The following is a 19,229-nucleotide window of genomic DNA, read 5'->3' as shown; positions in this document are numbered from 1 at the left end:
CCACCCGGGGTTCACTTTCGCCCCCCTCCCCCCCCCCCACCACCCAACACACTGAAATTTACGTTCTAGCTTTGCGCTGAAATGCAGGGCCGTCCCCACAGCGCCTTATACCCTAACCACGGCAAGTGGTGGCGGGGCTCAGCCGAACGTCACATGGTCCCGAGAGCCGCTAGGTGACGTTTCCGTGGCGATGCCTGCAGTCCACGCCAATCCATGACCATTTCCCTGTTTACGTCGCTGTCGTTTGTTTGACTCATACTTCCCAGGACTGCAGCACAGTAAATGGATCACGTAGGTGAAGAAAGTGGAATTTCTTGCTTTAATCGGAAAACACGAGGTGGGTCACCATGGCCCTGCGGCTGTGCTCCCACCTGCGATCAGCTCTACCCCCCCCCCCCCACAACGCTGCTGACCTTCCACCTTTATCTCAGGAGTGCCATGTGTAGACCCCTAGTCACATGACCCCCCCCCCCCCCTCGGGACCCAGATACTTATTTGCTGCTGCTGGCTGCAATAGGCTTTAAGATTCTGTGTGCGAATGTGTGGCCATAATGTGCTCCTGATTAGATTAACGCGGGCAAATGAGAAAATAATGTGTATCAGAATTATTGGCATAATATTGTTTTCAGATATTACGTATATGTATGTGTGTATTTAACAATGAGTTTTAAATGTGGTTATCTGTCTTTAATTTGGAGTGTAACGAAGTTGTCATTAAGGCACCTTCAGGCTGCGTGACCTTTCAGGTCGCCTCAGCTGCACGCCTCCTTCCAGGATGAACGCATCATTTCCTTCTGTCTCGATGCACATCTGCCGCCATTCGCTGGCCCGCGGACCTAACCTTGGTACCTCCACTCCCTCTCCGGTGGTGTAACGCAGGCATCGTCTGTTTGTGTGTGTTTCAGGAATGGCAGAACTCTATTCAGAAGAACGCGGGTCTGGCCTTCATCGAGCTCGTCAATGAGGGCAGGTAACGGTCCCCCACCCCCCTCCTTGGAGCCGTGACCCCCGCCGGCCACCTCTTCATTATCCCGCGTCCCCCCCGATCCATACAGCGCCCCGGGCGCTGCCGGTGTGCAGCCGCTATTGAGTAAAAATCAATTTTGTGCGGACAGAAGATGTGGTGAGGTGGGGCCCCCCAGAGTTCAAGACTCCATCAATAGCGCCCTCGCTCCCCGGGGCTTGGCCGGCCTGATGGGGCCCTGATCCCTGCAGACACCTGGGAAATCTCCATCCCGCCGCCCTGGGGACGCGCCACACTCTGCCGGCTCTCACTCGGTGCCGTGTCCGGTTAGTCCCCGTGACCGGACCCGGCTGTGTCTCAACCCAGGCTGGATTAAAGAGCTGCATCCTCTGCCTGCGGTGTGTTCGTGTTTACGCTGTCTGCAGTGTATTCTGGGAAAGGGGGGGCTGTGTCTCAGATCGCCGCGGCAGGGCTGTCGAAGGGGAACCGGCAGTACGCCCCCCCCGCCCCCGCCCCCGCCGTGTTCCTGCTGCTGATTTGCCGGATTCTGATTACGGTCTTCGTGAAGGAGTCTGTTATTGTTTCGCCATGTCGACGGCCCTGACCTGCCGTGACCCCTGGGTCGGCCCGTAGCTGTTCTGGATGTGGCCCCCGACCAGTGTCTGATTGGTCTAGATAACGCCGGGACTCCCTGCATGTGCAGCATGCTGGCGAAAACCCTCAGTGTCAGATGCATATCATTAACAAATCAATTAGCGCTCACTGAAGTGAAGTCCAGCATCAGCTGCTAATTAAATCTGGTAGTAATTTAGCTCTGATGGCGATTGTTCAGCCGTGCTCTTGTGACTGTAAAGTCTTTTATGTTGTTATAAAAGAAAAGGGCTTTAGCGTTTGAAAAACTGAATGGATTTTGTTAAATTAAGTCATTACTGTAAATTTAATGCAGAAGTTTGTTGTGGTAAAATTAGGTGAAAATATGTGCTAGAGTGTGATTTTAATTAATTCTGGTTCTAGTGTAATTATTTTCTTCTTTTTCTTGCAGCATATCTAGCAGCCTTGCCTGTGCTATAGGCCCAGTAATGGGCATGTCTGTGTAAATATACTTTGGCTGTGTCTCCCTTCGTGCCCCAAACGTCGGGGTGGGTCGCATGGAATCCCCTAAACAGCCGCTCCTCCCCTCCCAGGCTGCTGAGCCACACCATGAAGGACCACCTGGTGCGCGTGGCCAACGAGGCGGAGTTCATCCTGAGCCGGCAGCGTGCCGAGGACATCCACAAGCACGCCGACTTTGAGGTGAGTGGCACCGGAGGACAGAGTACCTTCGGCGGGGCTCGGTAAACGGCCTCCTTCTCCTCCTGACGGAATGAGTAACGGGGACTGCTGACTGAGGCTATTTACATTAGATCTGGCACGGCACTTACCCAAACACACCGGCCCCCGTGTCTGCAGTTTATCCGCAGGAAGCTCGTGGCTACGGTCCAGGTGCCGGCAGACACGCTCGGGCTCGGCCATTCAGGCCGCTCTGTCGCTGCTACCCCCCCCCCCCCCCACGAAGGAGCCATGACCGCCGGTGTGTTTCTCTGGTGACTGGAGTATGGCCGTGCAGCCTGGCGTCAGCCCACCTCTACAGAACTGGGGGGGGGGGACCTCTTCCTCGCTGTGGGAGAGTCTGCCTCTCTGTGTGTAGTTATGGTTGCATCAGTGCTTAAGAGTCGCATGGTGTGGCCTCAGTCCACTGGCCAGTAACCATTAGATGGGTAGATCTGGGTGGGGTTGGGTAGGGGGGGGACTGATCTTCCGTGTAACACATTTTCAGATGGGGGAGGTCGCTCTTTCAGTGTGTGTCAGAAAATCACACGGACCTCCCCAGTTCCACCATCTGAAATGCTGACTATGGTTTGCTCGTCCTCACCCCCCCCCGCAATCACATATATGAAAATGAACATGCCCCCCCCCCCCCCCCCCCCCCACCTTTCCTGTCACATGCATTGTCGTTCCTGGAATTAACCTTATTCTTTCACCAAACGTTGGACTGAGGGAGCTGGCCTGCTTTCAGACCTCAAGCTAACTGGGTCGCTGGCGTGTGCTGGGGATACTCCTGTCCGCGACGCACATGTGACACGCGTGACGGGCTGTGCGCACGTCGTGCTGCCTCCTGTCTGCGCTCACCGTCATTTGGCAGTCAAGGGCAGCCCCATCCCCCCCTGGTATTTAAAGCTGCCCCCCTGCTCCTCCTCCCCACCGTCGCCCCCTGGTGCGGACTCTGGCGCTGCCATGGTGACATCTGGAATTTTCAAGGCCCATTTCCCACAGTGGTACCAACCTTGTCAGGCAGAGTTATGACGGCTTTCCTGTAGCTGCCAGAAAAAAAGTCAATGTCAGCCGGCTTCTCCGCAGAACACAACGGTAATAATAATAATTTTACATACAAGCTTGAATTGGAGTGCGCTGGAGTATCCGTGGGTGACTTCCTGTCCTGCGTCTTGGGGGGGCCGTCCCGGCTCCGAACACCTTGTTCTTCTCTTGTAACACGTGCAAATATATTTTTTAAATCCGCTCCCTTCCCCGTCAGTTGCCGGTCCGGCCCGGTTTGGCCAAACTGGCTCTCACAATTGAATTTCCCCACTTAAATCGAGTTGCCCTTGGGTGACTGGTGAGGTAGCACAGCCTCTGATAAGTGCCACACTGATATTGCTCTATTGATTTTCCTCCATAGTGGATCTCTACCTTCTCCTTTGGCTACTGGTTTCATTTTGCCGTCCTCCGATTAAAAATAAAAGCCCAATGAAATGGGCCCCCTGGGTGAAATTGTTTTTATTTATCTATTTATTTTATTTATTTATTTAAGAACCGTATATATGGTGTCTCTGCTTTTGTGACGCTTCCTTTTCCAGTTAATGTGTGGCTTTAATTCATCTTTATTTAACAGTAATTCGATTCATACGGAAGCTTCTGGAAGCGGCTCATAGGCGGGGCGATTTCCATGCAAATGAAATGCACAACGGTAATGAAATATTGACCGAATTCGACTGTTTGCTCAGCTTTCTGTTTAAGTGCATCGATCGTGTATTAAATGATGCCAGGATTTTTGAAAATACCCCGATAATCGCTGTTTCAGTGAGGAGATATGATTAAATATGCAGATCGGGTTTGTAACCAACATCAACACTGCGGGAAGAATCGCTAAGCTAACGTATCCATGAATTTAAAGTCGTATTATGTCAGGTTTCGCACAAGTTTATCCCGATTGGAGCTCGTGACGACAATTCCTCTGGGATCCGACCATTTTTGTAGCTAAAGCTGATAATGGGATTTGTAGTGCCGCCCTGTCGTACAGATACCCTCAGCCAAGTGCGAGACTCGGAACGGTGAATTATTAAACAGATAAAAATAAATTTATGTTTGCTCCCTGCCAGAGTTCATATCCACACACAGCCTTGATAGCAGAGCGGGGTGATTTAGACAAGTTAGCTTTGGAGATTCATAGCATATGCTGGCGGGATTGAGTTATCGCCACTGCGGAGAGTAAGTTATTATAGTGGGGGCCTGACAGAGATGAAGATAACTGGGCAGAATTCAATTAGCTTTTAGTGTTTCCTTTCTAATAGGATCCTTAATGCGGAAAAGATCCTCAGATGATGGTACTCCGGGCCGCCGCGCGATTGGCCTCGATAGGGCTCTCCGAAAAGCTCGAGCCTGGGTGGTGGGGGGGGGGGGGTGTTTATCGAACTCCTCCATTTTATGGGCCTTTATTAGCGGTGAAATGTGGCGGGTTCAGGGCATGGGGGCAGATGCCGGGGTCCTGATAGCACGGCTGAGGGTAGGCTGGGAGTCGTTTGTTTCTCGTGGGTCAGCAGGGCGGCCCGGTTTATAATACGCTTTAATCAGATTGACTCGGCTGTGGGTGAAAGAGCTCCGTTACAGAACAGATTTACCCCTGTAATTAGCTCTCTGTGCCACGGCTTTGTAAAAGTGATGGAGCTGGCCGTCCGGTGCTGCTTAACAGCACTTACTCCTCATGCAGAGCTCTCTGTGACACACTGTGATACTCGTGTGGCTTGAGAACAATACCGCAGACGCCTTTAAATAGCAGCAAGAACATGATAGGGAAGGATGTAGCACAACACTGAGTGAGGCTTGTAAATGGCCATAGTGCTACGCGGCTGGGTGACATCGCTCCGCCTGTGAGTCTCTGCTTTGTGCTCCTGGTGGCTGCATTTCCGCGTTTCCATGAGAGAACGGAGTGTCTCACAGGTCTGGGACCTGCCCGGGACGGGAGAGGTGCCACAGCAAGTGTGACCTTGAGCATGAGGCCCTCAGGTGCCCGGCAGGTTTCCGGAACGACGCCGTCGGGTTCCGTTTGCCGAGCCGGATCGCACTTATGATTTATGGATTTGGGGGGGTGATGGGAGATTAGCCGCCCCCCCCCCCCCGACATGCGTCTTCTGTGCTCTGCCCGTGGACGCCGCCCCTGCGTGGCTGTAAGCCATCCGGCACGTGTGTGTGCCGTGCTGAATAATTCATGTGGCAGAGATGACTGCTCACCCCATCCGGCGATTTGATTGTGATGACGGTACGGGAAGGTCGGGGCCTTTGGTTTGTTACTGTTACTCAGGATCTTTGGTTTGTTACTGGAGAGGAACTGAGGTGTGTGTCAAAGCAAGGAGTCAGTGCTCAGGCATGTGTCAGTGTGTGGGTTCAGTGCTGAGGTGTGTGTCAAAGCCGTGGGGTCAGTGCTCAGGCATGTGTCAGTGTGTGGGGTCAGTGCTCAGCCATGTGCCAGTGTGTGGGTTCAGTGCTGAGGTGTGTGTCAAAGCCGTGGGGTCAGTGCTGAGGTATGTGTCAGTGTGTGGGGTCAGTGCTCAAGCGGGTGTCAGCGTGAAGAATCAGTGCTCAGGAGGGAGTCAGTGCTGAGGTGTGTCAGAGCAAGAAGTCAGTGCTAAGGCATGTGTCAGCGTATAGGGTCGGTGCTCAGGCGGGTGTCGGCGTGCGAAGGAGTCCGTGCTCAGGGTGAGTGTGCGAGCAGTCGTGTATACTGCACTTCCTCCCGGCTGCCATTGTGGTCAGAGCTGCCGCTGCCTGCTCACTTCACTCCGTCTCTCCTGCTCATATAATTAAGTCCCCTGGTGCTGCTCTCTCACCACACATCATCATAACTGCTGCTGTTCGGACATGGGCCGCGTAGCGCACAGACGCCTCCCTGCCCCGGGGAGGGGGGGGGGGGGGCACCTGTCACGCACGCTATGGCGAGCCAGAGGCAGCCAGTCACGCTGTGGCGCATCAGTCAAAATAAGAGCACGACACGTTTAAGTTTGAATTAATTCGCGTTAAACCGCCTCCTATCGATCACTTTGCAGATGCGGTGGGAAGTGTATCAGTGAGCCGAAATCGGTCTCCTTACTGCGATTTACTCAGGAGACAGTGACGGGGCACTCCGCTGCTTGCGTTGGTGTTTTAAGGATGATAACATGGTACAGGTCTAACCTCTCAAAGCTTTGGTCATCAGTGATGTTTTTGTTGGTCTTACCTGCATCGCGGGGGCCTGAATCTTCCATCTGCTGACATCAGTTAAGGCTCTGTTTCTTGGGATTATGTCTGCAGGTTTTGCTGCATGTGCAGGTGTGTGTTAGGGAGCAACCCGCATTGTTTCCTGCAAACATGACCGGGGGGAGGCGGGGGGAGGGGTGGGGGGGGCGCACGCTTGCGACGAGGTCGCCGTCCGGAGGACAAATATTTTTCACGTGGAGCGCCGACACATTCATTTTCTTATTTCCTGTGTTAAAAATGACAGTTAATAAGCACCGTGCCTCAAACTCATGTGACCTTGAAGTCGTGGCCGCATTGTGAACAGGGACTAATGGGACAGATGAATGCGTTTCTGCTGGGGGGGGGGGGGGAGAGACACACAGGGACATAGGGACTAGTCCATTAAAACAAGAAGTAGGAGAGATAGTTTGATAAGTGTTGTGCCTGTGTTAACCTTGCTGCCTGTTATCAGGGGGCTGTATGTGTTTGGTGGGATGGGGGGGAGGGGGAGGGGGTCTGTATCTCTTTCCTTGGATTGGATTCTGTTCCCTGTGCAGGAAAATCGATACCTGGGGGGTTAGGGTGACAGGGGCATCATTTCAGAATCGAGGGGCTTGTCAGACATCGTCATTCCCCGGCTTTTGTTCGACGTCGCACTTTTAAACCTTCATTTTTCTCCTGCACCCCACCACCATTTTCCATTTCTCTTTCCGGAAGCCTTTGTCTGAATTCCCCAGGTGGCATTTTATTTTCCGGTTATAAGCTGGGGGGGGGCGAATCGGGGTGGAGAGTCACGTCTGTCGTGGCAGTGTCCCCATCTTGTTCGCGTCCCTTGCCTTATTTGTGCCGCAATTTGCATGCGTCGGAACGCCGCAAGGACGCTGGCGTCGGGCTCACTGCGTTTCCTGCTTAGAGGAAAGCCCCGGGGACCGGGTGTCTGCAGGCTGGAGCTCCTGCAGAGGAGGGAAAGGCGAGAGCCCAGTCGCAGTGTGTCCCACCAGACAGGCCAGGACTCCCCTGCACCTGGGCCTGAGAGACCCCTAAGCAGAGCAAGGTGGGCCAGAAGTTATGGCTAAACTGCCAATCGGGTGGCAGGGGAGGCGGGCTTAGCCGGATTTACCGAAGGGTTTTTTTCAGCGTAACGACTCGTTTAATCTCCAGTCGTTATTTCAGGACGCCTGCCTGTTAATGTGCGTGATATTTCTCTGATACCCACGTGTACGGACGGTGGGGGCTGTCAGCCGGCGCGGTGTGTAACGGCGTCCTCTTTACCGCATGATGGGGAGTGCGGCTCCTGGACAGGCTGTCGTGCAGAAGAGCTTCTCCCCGGCGTGACGAGCTGGAACGCCTGTGAAGCTCCACTTAAGCTGTCTGAGCCGGATCACCGTTAGACGCGCCATGGGTGCCGGGGGACGGGGACCGGCATCTTCCGGTGTGGGGGTGCCCGGCGTGGGCTGGATCTGCCGCGGGTGCATGACACTCGCCTGGAGCAAGTCGTAATACGGCATCCCCCGATTTTCATATCTGCTTAGCCATTTCTGGGTCTCTGAATCATAATAAAATCAACCCTGTGCTGGAAATCAGCTGCTGTTTGGCTGGAAAGTAAATGCTGTGCTGGGAGAGCCGTCCAGGCCGGCGGGAATGTATTACCGCCATCCGTCAGTGGTTCACCCCGACGTGATCCCTCTCCATTTCAGTCTGTGCCTTTTGGACCCGGCTAAACCAGCACTACCTGATATTCAGCCCTCCCCCTCCCCCAGGAGATTAATGGGGGTCTGGTCTGCCCAGTCTAGCCTGTGAGCCAGGGCCTGCTGTTAGTGGGGTTAATGTTTAAAGATTCTGCCGCGATTCCTTTAATATATATTTGTTTGATTTCCGTTCTGTCATGCTTTTAAGGTCAGACTTGACTGTAATGTTCCGCAAGGAGACATAGATTGATAATTAGGGAAGAATGGCCCTCTAATTGGATTTATACCTATGGATTTCCTGTCAGATATGAGAAGTCGCTTCTCAAATTGGAGAGGAGGATCTATTAGTGTGTTTACCGTTAACGTCGTAGAGCGGCCCTCATTGATAGGCCATAGCGGGAGCTCGGGGGCCTCGGCCGGGCCTGCCTCGGGCTGCCTGATTTGATTTCGCCTCAGTGTCCGGAAGGGTGAGACCCGGGGAATCGTATTACATGTTCTCTGCTGTAGCTCTAGCAGAACCCCCCCCCCCCCCACCAAGGAATGAACAGTATGTTGTTTTAAATATGAAAACATTTTCTCTTACTGTTGTGTATTTTCACTACAGAAACATTTTGGAATATCTGTGTTATTAAATGCCAGCGTACTTCTATTTGTGGTTCCATCAGAAGATATTTTATATATGTGTTTATTTTATTATTGTGTTTTTTTTTTCCCCCTCTGTTTTGCAGTCCCAGTGTGCCCAGTACACGGCAGAGAAGCGAGACGAGGAGAAGATGTGCGACCACCTGATCCGGGCGGCCAAGTACCGGGACCACATGACGGCCACCCAGCTAATCCAGAAGATCGTTAACATCCTGACGGACAAACACGGCGCCTGGGGCAGCTCAGCATCCAGGTACCCGCCTTCCCGCCCCGCTGGGCGCGGCCGCCTCCCACGATTTGTTAGCCTGTAATTTTCAGTATTGACAAACAGAATAGCTGGCTGTTCCACTTGGTCATTTGACTGTGATTCTGATTGGTGGAGAGGCTGCGTAGGGCCCGCCTCCCCCCTGGGGGACAAATCCCTGGGGCCCCTATGGTTTGTGGGAGCCCTGCGCCGCCTGAGGTGCGCCATTCGGAAAGCCCGCTTGGTCCGTAACCATGTCTCCATGTCACTCCGTTTTCTCGCTAGGTTCTAGTGCGGGCCGGCGTCGGCTCTCTGCCCCCTGGGTTCTGCTTGTGCCCGCTGTGCCCGTCAGCATCCGAGGCTCCGCCTCCCTCCCGTTAATGTCATTAGTTTCGTATCGGTATTGATGGGCCCGCTAATTCCACCCGATGGGTGCCCCGGCTCTGGCGGCCGGCCCGGCCTCGGAACCCCCTCCCAATAAATCACCATCAGCCCCCGACGCCACCGCGTCGATATTTTTTCGTCAATTACCGTGAAGGTCAGGTGCTGCGGCTGGGCCTCAGAAGGCAACATCTGGCGCTCTCTCCCAGAAACTTGAGGGGGGGGGGGGTGCAGAGCGATGGGCATTCGCGAGCCGACGCTCCTGTGCCTGCCGGCACCGTGATCGCGGCTCATCGAGGCGGCACTGTGAATACGGTGAGCCGGCATACCGCTCCATAAACATGTATTCCCCAAAGTTCCTATTCAATAAAAACTGAAAATGAAAATATTACGTTCTCAGAAGCTGATGGGAATTGTTGTTTCGTCACAGCAGTGGTATATATCTCATGACACCTTGAGACCTGCATGAACGCAATTTGTGTCTTAATATCCAGCTTACATCAGATCCAGCCTCCAGAGGCTCGAGGTGTTAGGAATCCCCCCCCCCCATCCCATCTGTCCCAGCCCCCCCCCCCGTGTCATTCCCTCGTCTGGGCTGGATTGTCCATTCAAAGTCCAGAGGATTTCCTCTTCAGCAGACAAAGGAAATATTTGTCACCCTTTGCTCCAGCGACGGTGCGCCCTTTACTGTCAGTGCCGCACCCCCCCCTTCAAAAAATGCAGTGAAATGCGAGGGACAGGCACAGGTATCTGTACATCCATACATTACTGTCACCCCGCTGCCCCCCCCCCCCACCCGCCTGGGGACTCAGGTGAAAGCAGGATGCGTCGGATTCAAAAGGGGAACAAAATGAATAAAGGGGCCAAAAATTGAGGTGAGTGGCAGGAATAACCCCCTCCCACCCGAGGGGGGGAGCAGGCCTTTTGCGGAAGGCAGCATGTTTGTTTGGGCGAGGAGGCAAATCCTGTGTGGCGTGCAGGAGCGGCTGAGCGCGAGGATGATGAGGACCGATGATGTGATGCTGCCCCCGACCGCGGTCTCTGAGGACACCCCCCCTCCGCCATCCCATCATAATGGGCTGACTAATGTACCATGGAAATTCACTCTCAGGACGGCAGGGTGGGGTTGGGAGGGGGTCACATCGGAAGCCTAACCGTGCGCAGAAGAACAGCGCAGTTCTGTATGTTGCGATTTTTATTTTATTATTATTTTTCTTTAATTCCTGCCTCTGTACCTTTTGTTTGAAATGGTAGCAGCACAGTCTCCAATTTTGGTGAAGCCGGGTGGGGAGGGGGTGCTTTAAGTGTGTGTGCCCCCCCCCCCCCCCACAGCAGCTCATTTTCAGCTGCATTGCTGTGTTCTAATGGATGCCCTTAGGCGAGATCCTTCTCGACGGATGGGACATCCATCTTGCTGCGTGTCACGGGCCTCGCCGGAAAGAATCTGTGTGATGCGCACTCCAATTTTTCTTCAGTAAATCAAATCTTCCTTCTTTCAGAAAGATGAATGCTTTGAGGCCGCGGCGTTATATGGAAAAAAAAAAAATCAATGCGGGCAAAATTGAAACAGTATGCCCCCGTATTGATCGGGCCCGAGAAATCGAAACTAACAGCTTTGTAAAGGGTCCTGCAGACAGTGCGCTAACCTATAATGGACAAACTATCAATATCAGTGCCACTGTTTTATCTTGTAGTATGTCATTTCACAGGCCAGCGGGTGGGCGGCCAAACCTGACCTGGCCCTGCTTAAATCATCCATGCCACCTTTATGTTTTTGTGGGGGGTTTATAATGGCGAAGTGTACTACTCATTTAAAAACTGCATGCACGCACGCATCTCTCGATGCTTTGTTTCATGTACTTGATGCACTTGGTATTTTTGTGCACACGGTTCGAAATAGTCTTTTAAAATATGGTTTATAATCTTTACATCTGTACACAGCTGTGTGGATACGTAGCTTTGAAATCAGGCACCTGGGATTAATTTTGTGAATTATTTTTTTAAGCCCCTGTGCCTGGTGTAATGGGTGAGTCTTTGTGGTTGTTTATGTACCGTATTTTTCGGACCATAAGACGCACCTTCTCCTCCCCCGAAAGAGGGGAGAAAAAGTCACTGCGTCTTATGGTCCGGATATTGCTCTGCTCACATGCTTTAACCCTCTGGGGTCGAGTGCATAGTTGGCGACGCAGCATACTTCTCGCGTCTATTTCAGTTTATCTCTCGCTGAAATCTTAATGTAGAATCATGAAAAAACGCTGGCTAAATCCGTAATCTGTCTGCTTTTCAAAACGTCCATTGTCGGAAGTATTACAGTTTTTAAAATTAGGTTAAATCGGCAAAAAAATTTAACTATATCCCCTTACTTTGTTTTACCTGCTTCGGGGGCGTGTAGTTCCGCTGTCACCCGAAGATCGCTATTCACATTCTAAATAGTATTATTAGCGCGTATTCAAATCGCATTCGCATGGTAATTTGGTGAACAACGCAGCGGTGAAACGCGATCCAAATACATCCCCATCAGCGCCATAACAGGGGGGAGGGGTGTGGCCAGGTGTCAATGGATCATTCATACACATGAAAGTTTTTGTTACTGAAGTGTCTCCTTGTTTCTTTGTACTTTTTATTGTTTTTTACTGACTTTATTTGTTAATAACAGTGATAATGGTTCTTAATGCTGCTGTTGACTACTGTTCACTGTACATGGTTGACGTAAAATATTGTAGGACACTATTTGGTTCAGAATCTTTTTTTTCTTCATTTCCCTCCCCTACAACTAGGTGCGTCTTATGCTCCGAAAAATACGGTATATGCTGGCCTGGTTCTGCCTGGCCCTGGCCTTGGTCCAAACAAAGAAGCCTCTAAACTCTCACCTGCCCATGGTATTGCCCCCCCCCCCCCATCACATTATCACACGCTCTGTTTATTAAACCTGCTGATTTCCCCAGTATTATTGTCGTGGGGGGGGGGGTTAGCATTCTTTTCCCTTACCTCCCAAAGGAAAGGGGAAGTGGGGCGCAGGTATAGCAGGTACCACGTGCCCCCCTCCCCAATCCAAAGAGTGAGGTCAGCATTTATAAATCTGTAAAAACCAATTCAGGTCCTGTTCACCAAAATGATATGGTTCCATCTTAGGTCTCCCGTAACCACAACAGACACCAGTCCGCCATCTTTGCTTGACTTGCTTGTGTGTGTTTGAAGAAAATTTGCTGGGCTCCTGAAAAAGGCAAAGGACCCCCCCCAAAAAAAAAAAATTAAAAAACAGAAAAAGAACGAGTACGTCCTGAATTTAACGGTAACGGGACAGCTGTGGCGTATGACAGGTTGGGAGGAGTGTGGCATTGTTCTGTGGGATAGCGCCCATCAATTTTCTGTTCGCCGTTAAGCCGTTAAATGGGAGTGAAAGTGCAGCGCTAATTGCCCGGTCTGCTTGTAAACACTTTGGAAGAATCCACAAACATGCCGGGAAGGAATCCGGCCCCCAGCTGTGCTTGTGGTGGGGGTGTGGGGGGGGGTGAGTTTGCTTTCGTGCGGATCTGGGTTGTTGGAAAGTCAGCTGGGTAGCGAAAGTTTGCATTGGCGCAGTGGCGGCTTGCCATCAATCCGTGGGGCTCTGCTCTAAACAAGGGCTCTGTCTTCCTGCTGGCTCCGCTTATCTGTGGAAAGGGACCTCGCCCCCCCCCCCCCCCCCCCGCCATCACCACAGGATCTCCAGCGTTTGTGCTTTAAACAGTTTTAAAACAAGCCCCGATTTGCATTCATCACTCCTGGCGTGTCTTAAACAAAGGGCGACGCGTGCAAAGGGGACATTATTAAATCACGGGGGAGCATGTTAAGTCTGACAAGGAGGCATTACGTGAAATCTCTTTTTTTTTGAGGGGGGGGGGGCGGCTTATACGCATTTGCACAGTGCAGGGGCATCAAGATTGTACTGAGATATCCTTTAATGAAAACATTTACCTTGACCTGTTTAAACAGCACTGTGACAAAGCTTATAAGGAGGGCCAATGGAACGCTTAACTGGAGGTGGTGTTAGGCTACTGAAAAGCCAGTCCTGTCGGCTTAATTCACACAGCGATTCTTGTTTTTGGGACCGTCTGAAGTCGCTCGGCTCCTCTTTCAAAGAGCTTCGAGCTGTTTTTCAGGTTTAATGGATCTATATCGCACTGGTGTCGAGTGCAGGCGCTTGATGGCTCCGCTGACGTGAGCTGCCGTCTGTGACATTTCTGCTGAAGGTTTCTGGAGTCAGAAGTGTGAACGTGTACATGTGGAAGTGAGAGGCCGCCTGGGCTTCCCTGGTCTCCCCTCCCTGAGTGATACCCCCCCCCCCCCACCTGCCCCCAATCCCTGGAAAAATCGCACCACGGAGCAGACGGCCACTCTCCCCTTACAAGGCTCAGATTTATGGCTTTCATATGCCTTTAAGAAAGTATATGGCCCCCAATGTGCAAGGTCACCAGAAGGGTCTTGATCAATATCTGAATGAAAAACCATTTTGGAAGTTTTTAAGGGTCTTTGGGTGTAATATCTGTGCAGTATCGATTGTCGGGGAGCAGTAGTTAGTCAAAGCCTATCTCCTTTGACTAACCCCTTAGCGAAGTGTCATCCCCCTGCGCCGTGATAGATTGTTACCATCCCGGTCCACTGTAATTACATGCGGCACAGGCTGCTCGTTCATTTCGCCACTTTCACGGTTTACCAAAAATCTCCTTTATCTTGGGCTTCCAGCACTTTCTTTTGCAGCGAAAGCAAAAAAAGGAAAAAATATTGAGCACATAAAATACGGGGGATAAACTGCTTTCCCAGAAACCTTCAGTTTTTTTTTTTTGTGTATTTTTTTTTTTATTTTTTTAGTAACTTTTGGTGTCACTGGGGAGGAGCATCATGGGAATAAATTTTTTCAATTATCTTATGTTTAAAAAAGCTGCACTAAATGTCATTTTCCACACGCTTGCTTATAAAGTGGCAGGTTTTCTGGAACAGAATTTCATAAACACACCAAGCAAACCTCTAAACACCTGAGAAATGTTCACCCAAGCATGCAATCTGATAGGGGAGGGTTGCGTCTGTGTTTCTCCGAGGTTCCGCTCGGCCTGGTACTCGGCCCGTTTCCTCCATCAGAGTGCTTTGTCCTGTCAGCCTCTCGGGCAGTTTGCTCGGTATGTCCGGGTCCGATAGCCCGGCAAGGATCTCAACCATGATCACTCCAGCCGCTGCACCACCTGCTGTTTGATTCAATGCATCTGGAGAGGCACCCACCTCAAATGGCATTTCAGCTCAGCAACGCTGGAAATTTCTGACATTTTACTAGTGTGTATATTTACATCTTCCCTAAGAACATAGCTAGCTGGTTGTGTAAGCAGTCCTGCACTTAATTATACCAATTATGGATGGTCTTTCGGTGTATGTTCTAAGCACGCTTGTATGCAGTGATTTCATTGGACGCAGACATCGGCTAATTACGACAATATGAAATATGAGTGCATAAATGAGTAGCTGTAACGTAAAACCTTACGCACGACTTCAAGGACTCTGGCTGATGCGTGTAGCAGTAACAGAGACGTGATGTCAGAAACCTCGTTGTGGTGGGGGGGGGGGGGGGGGATGATGGAGCGAGATGAGGGGGTGTGTCTCCCGGGCCCGGACCGATGGCGGTGGCACAGAACAGGATTAGGACGTGGGATTAAACAAGCCGGCTGTCAGTCAGATGCGGCAGCCTGGTTACAGGGTAATCAGCCTTCGTAATCTTGTTGGGTGGCCCTGGCAGATAGTGGCTTCTCCATGTCCAAATGCACGTCCAAGCACAAGGGGTCACGCAACACTACGTGTGCCCAGCATGCTCTCTGACTGCAGATTACCGTTCCGCCATGACAGCTGTAAATAAGGCCGCTTTTGGCTGGTTTCGTTTACCGTGCTGCTTTTGTTTTGGACTGTTTGTTGTTCCGTTTCGTTTATTGTATGTCAGTGTCTCAGTTTCTGGGACCTTTACAGCTAACACAAACAATGGCCAGGGTCCTTCCTTGGTTGACCTGGGGGCTTGGTGGGGGGGGGGGGGTGTCGCTCATGGATGCAAGTGTGCTTTGTCCTTTTCATGCCATTCTGTATCATTACACATGAAGGATAGAGGTCAAGCACCAATCAGAACGTCACGCTGATGGCGAAATTATGCAATCCGTTTAAAGCGGCCGCCTTTTTTTTTTATTTTTTTCAAAACCCCCTTAATCTGTTTGATAAATGTATGTGCAGCGTTTCGTGAAAACGACTTTGGTCCTTCCGCGGCGGCCCTGAAACACAGATGTTGACAATAACATTGTGTTTCCGTAGCGACGGGGGCATGTGCCCAGAAGGGTCGCGGCCTTGAAAAGCCTCTTGTAGCGGGAGGGAATCGTTTACCGCTGCAGCCGTTTGATACGCCTCGGTCTCAGGATGATGTGCTTCTCCATGCTGGGCACCGCTGGTTCAGGCCAGATGTAATTAGCCTATATTTCTCCAGCCCTTTGTCGTGAAATACATGCCGAGTTTAATTGTTGTTAATTGGCGGGTGCGTCGCACTAAGCCGGGGCTAATTAGGAATCTATTTGCATTTTTCGTATCGCGTTGCACGGAACGTAGCTCTGCCCGCCTTCCCCCTCCTGGGAGACTGGTAATCCCCCCCGAGCCGCTGATATTATGGAGATGGGATTTCACTCTTCCGTTTTACTCCTAGTGCCCCCCCACCACCACCAGCACCACCACTCTGCTCGTAAAGGGGATTATCTGTTATTAACTGGAATGAGTTTGAAGCGCGATTCCTGTGCTGTCATACGCGAGTGTAGTGTGGGCAGCATGCGTGGCATTGGTATGGGCGGGGGGGGGGGGGGGGGGGGGGGGGGTTTCATGGCTCTCCGGGGTGGGAGGGGGGAGTTAGTGTTAAACATAGTGTTTAACACATCTCCAAGCTGGTTCACAGTACCCGTTTGAGTCAAATCAGCACAGGTTAAAATTTCTTGCTGTTCCCATGCTTGTTTACCAGTAAGGGGCGGTATGTTGTAGTTTCCCATGTTGGAGCCGTCAGTTGGCTTCTCCTTCGTCATACCGCTGCCTAGGCACGGTTCTCCAAGTTTGAGGATTTCTGAGATGGCTGTCCATGAAGGTGTCTGATGATGTTGCTTAGGTATAGAAAGGGAAGGTACTGAGGACGGTGGCTGCCAGGGGATAAACAGAGCAGAGTGTTTTGACTCCGCACCAAATTATGGGGAACTGCGTAGCATCCAATCAACACTATCTAAACAGCCGCCGCATCGCTTTGGAATGGAACGATGTAATAGTGACTGGAGAGCGGATTGGCTGTAGAGACACATCAGTGAGTGCAGTGTTGACCGTAATCTCTGCCGAATCTCCTCTGAGTGTGTAGTGTGTGAGCACTGATGCTTCTGGTGCAAGACGTGTTCAGTGCCCTGCCGTGTCCCTCTCTCACAGAAATACCCTCACGTGTGAACTGTGATGGAAATGACTACCACCAGTCTAACAAACGTCAACAGATCAGCAGCGGCAACAAACAAAATGCAACAATGTAAACACGAGTGAAGGTGACATTTTCTAAATCTTCCTGTTTTTAAGGATTTTTGCAGCAACATGAAAATGATAAATGAAACTGCAAACAATTAAGATTGAATTTCAAAAGCACAATTGGTATTTCACATTATGAATGTCACCGGGCTGTTTGATCTATGCAGGTGGATCAAGTTCAGATTAAGGATTTTCAAGAAAACAACTTTTGAGAGACAAAAGAATGTCTTGATATTAATAGTTGGTGTTGTATTGTTATTAACAATAGGCCTAGTTTGTTGTTGTTGTTGTTGTTGTTGTTATTATTGTTGTTATTATTGTTATTATTATTATTCTCATGACACCAGTGAAGATGCCAGTGAAATGCAGAACCTTCTCCCTTTCATCCCAAAGCGAGCCGTCACCGGACGCTCGTGGAGATGCTCGCAGTCTCGTCTCTGGGCATCGTTTCCGTTTCCACATGTCGGTGGTGCCTGTGGCCCCTTTTAATTTCAGCTAGGGGGGTTCGTGGGGTCTGCGCTGCCACGGCGTGACAAAGGGGAGTTCAGCGGCTACTCCGAAATGACACGCGTCTAATTTATTTATTCATCAGCGGACGGAAGCGCGGTTTATGCAAATCCGGAATAATCTCGCCGATGCCGGTAACATTTAAAGCAATCTGAGCCGCCGCCATTTGGAAACATTAATAATAAGAGCAAAGGGGGAATCTGCCTCGGTTGTGCCGGGGGCCACGGGCCGTTCCCGAATTAATCCTGCGTGGGTGTTATAAATGTCCGTTTGTCCTTTACAAAGTGCCGCGTGCGCTCCCGCGTTGATGTATGGAACGCCGCACGTGCTGCGCGTCCTGTTTGTGATGATAAAGGTCAGGTTTGCCGATTTACATACTCTTCAGCCAGAAGTGAGGCTGGCGCTAATATTATGGCTGGCAGTTGCGCTCATCTCGGGGGTTAAGAACCGCCATTATTCGTAAAAGTCAATTTAACAGTGGCTCGTCTTGCTCTTTATGCATTTCCCCCCTCCCCGTGTCGTTCTATAAAATATCAAAGGCTACACAAATAGCATTTAGAAATGGGTCAACAGTGACGCGTCTCCCCCCCCCCCCCTCGCTTTCCGAGTGTCCGATTGGATCTTGATGGATGGCAATCGTTTGTCTCTGTCGGGAAAGGGACACTGGAAATAGTGTGCTATCAAACTTTTTTTCCTGCCAGAAGTGGGGATCTATTAGTGTCCCGTGATTGTGTGGGGCTTTCCGAGGAAGATAAAGAATATTACTGTTGTCACATCAGCCCTCTGTGTCTTCATTTGCATCCCGTTATGCAGTGGTACCTGTTCTGAGCACCTTCCTTTATATAGCCACGACTGTATTCTTACTCAAATATCCATCAGTAGGACCACTATGTAAAATACCAAATGCTTACGGTTTAATATATTCACCAATAGTATTTTTTTTTTCCTCTCCATTCCAATTGTGGGAAATGTTCATTAGAAGTTTTTCAAAAGGAATGTATGCAAAAGAAAATGCAAAAATATTGACGGTTCATAGCTGAGTTTCAGGGTTATTTTAGTCTCTCTTTTTAAAAAAAAAAAAAAAAATTGCTGACTTTTATATATAATGGAAGGCTATTTTGGTATGTTTATGATGCGGTGTAATGCTAGAAGATTGTTCCAGTAATATTGCATCCAGAAAGAATTTACGGTTTAGGGAAATAAAGCTACAGTTTCAGGTTGGATACTTTGTTAGTCATTTAAGTGTAATGTAATCTGTGTGTCTTCACCATTAAACGGCTGCATGCGAGGGTCTGCACTGTTTGCCTGCATGCTGGGGTCTGCATTGTCTGTCTGCATGCGGGGGTTTGCATTTCCCTTCTGCATGTGGGGATCTGCACTGTTTGTCTGCATGCGGGGGTCTGCATAGTCTGTCTGCATGCGGGGGTCTGCATTGTCTGTCTGCATGCGGGGGTCTGCATTGTCTGTCTGCATGCCGCCATAACAGCCAACTTTTGTTTTTGTAGGTGCAGTGTAACGCTGTAAACGATCGTTATAAATATTTGGATTATAATATAAAGCACCCCACCAGCCCACGACCCCCCTCCCCGGGGGCTCAGCAGGTTTTGTTGTCCCTCATCTCTGTTTATGTGGAGCTCCCCCCCCCCCCCCCATCTGTTTGCACGTCTCCTCCTACGCTCTGAGGACACACTGCAGACGAGCCACCCGAATACTGTGCCCTAAACGTGCGGCT

General features: G+C 50.8%; 1 protein-coding gene across 2 annotated transcripts in view; it reads left to right on the top strand.

Annotated features, from left to right (window-relative positions):
- lrba (LPS-responsive vesicle trafficking, beach and anchor containing) overlaps positions 1 to 19,229 on the top strand; it is a 156,765-nt gene that overhangs the window by 61,375 nt on the left and 76,161 nt on the right. For both annotated transcript variants that reach the window (XM_072706912.1, XM_072706911.1), the window contains exons 34-36: positions 906 to 970; positions 2,149 to 2,257; positions 8,907 to 9,073. In XM_072706912.1, coding sequence (XP_072563013.1) covers positions 906 to 970; positions 2,149 to 2,257; positions 8,907 to 9,073 — 341 coding nt within the window. The remainder of the gene's footprint in view (positions 1 to 905; positions 971 to 2,148; positions 2,258 to 8,906; positions 9,074 to 19,229) is intronic.

Source organism: Paramormyrops kingsleyae, chromosome 25 (genome assembly GCF_048594095.1).
Source record: "Paramormyrops kingsleyae isolate MSU_618 chromosome 25, PKINGS_0.4, whole genome shotgun sequence".
Lineage (NCBI taxonomy): Eukaryota > Metazoa > Chordata > Actinopteri > Osteoglossiformes > Mormyridae > Paramormyrops > Paramormyrops kingsleyae.
This window is presented reverse-complemented; position numbering and strand designations above follow the sequence as displayed.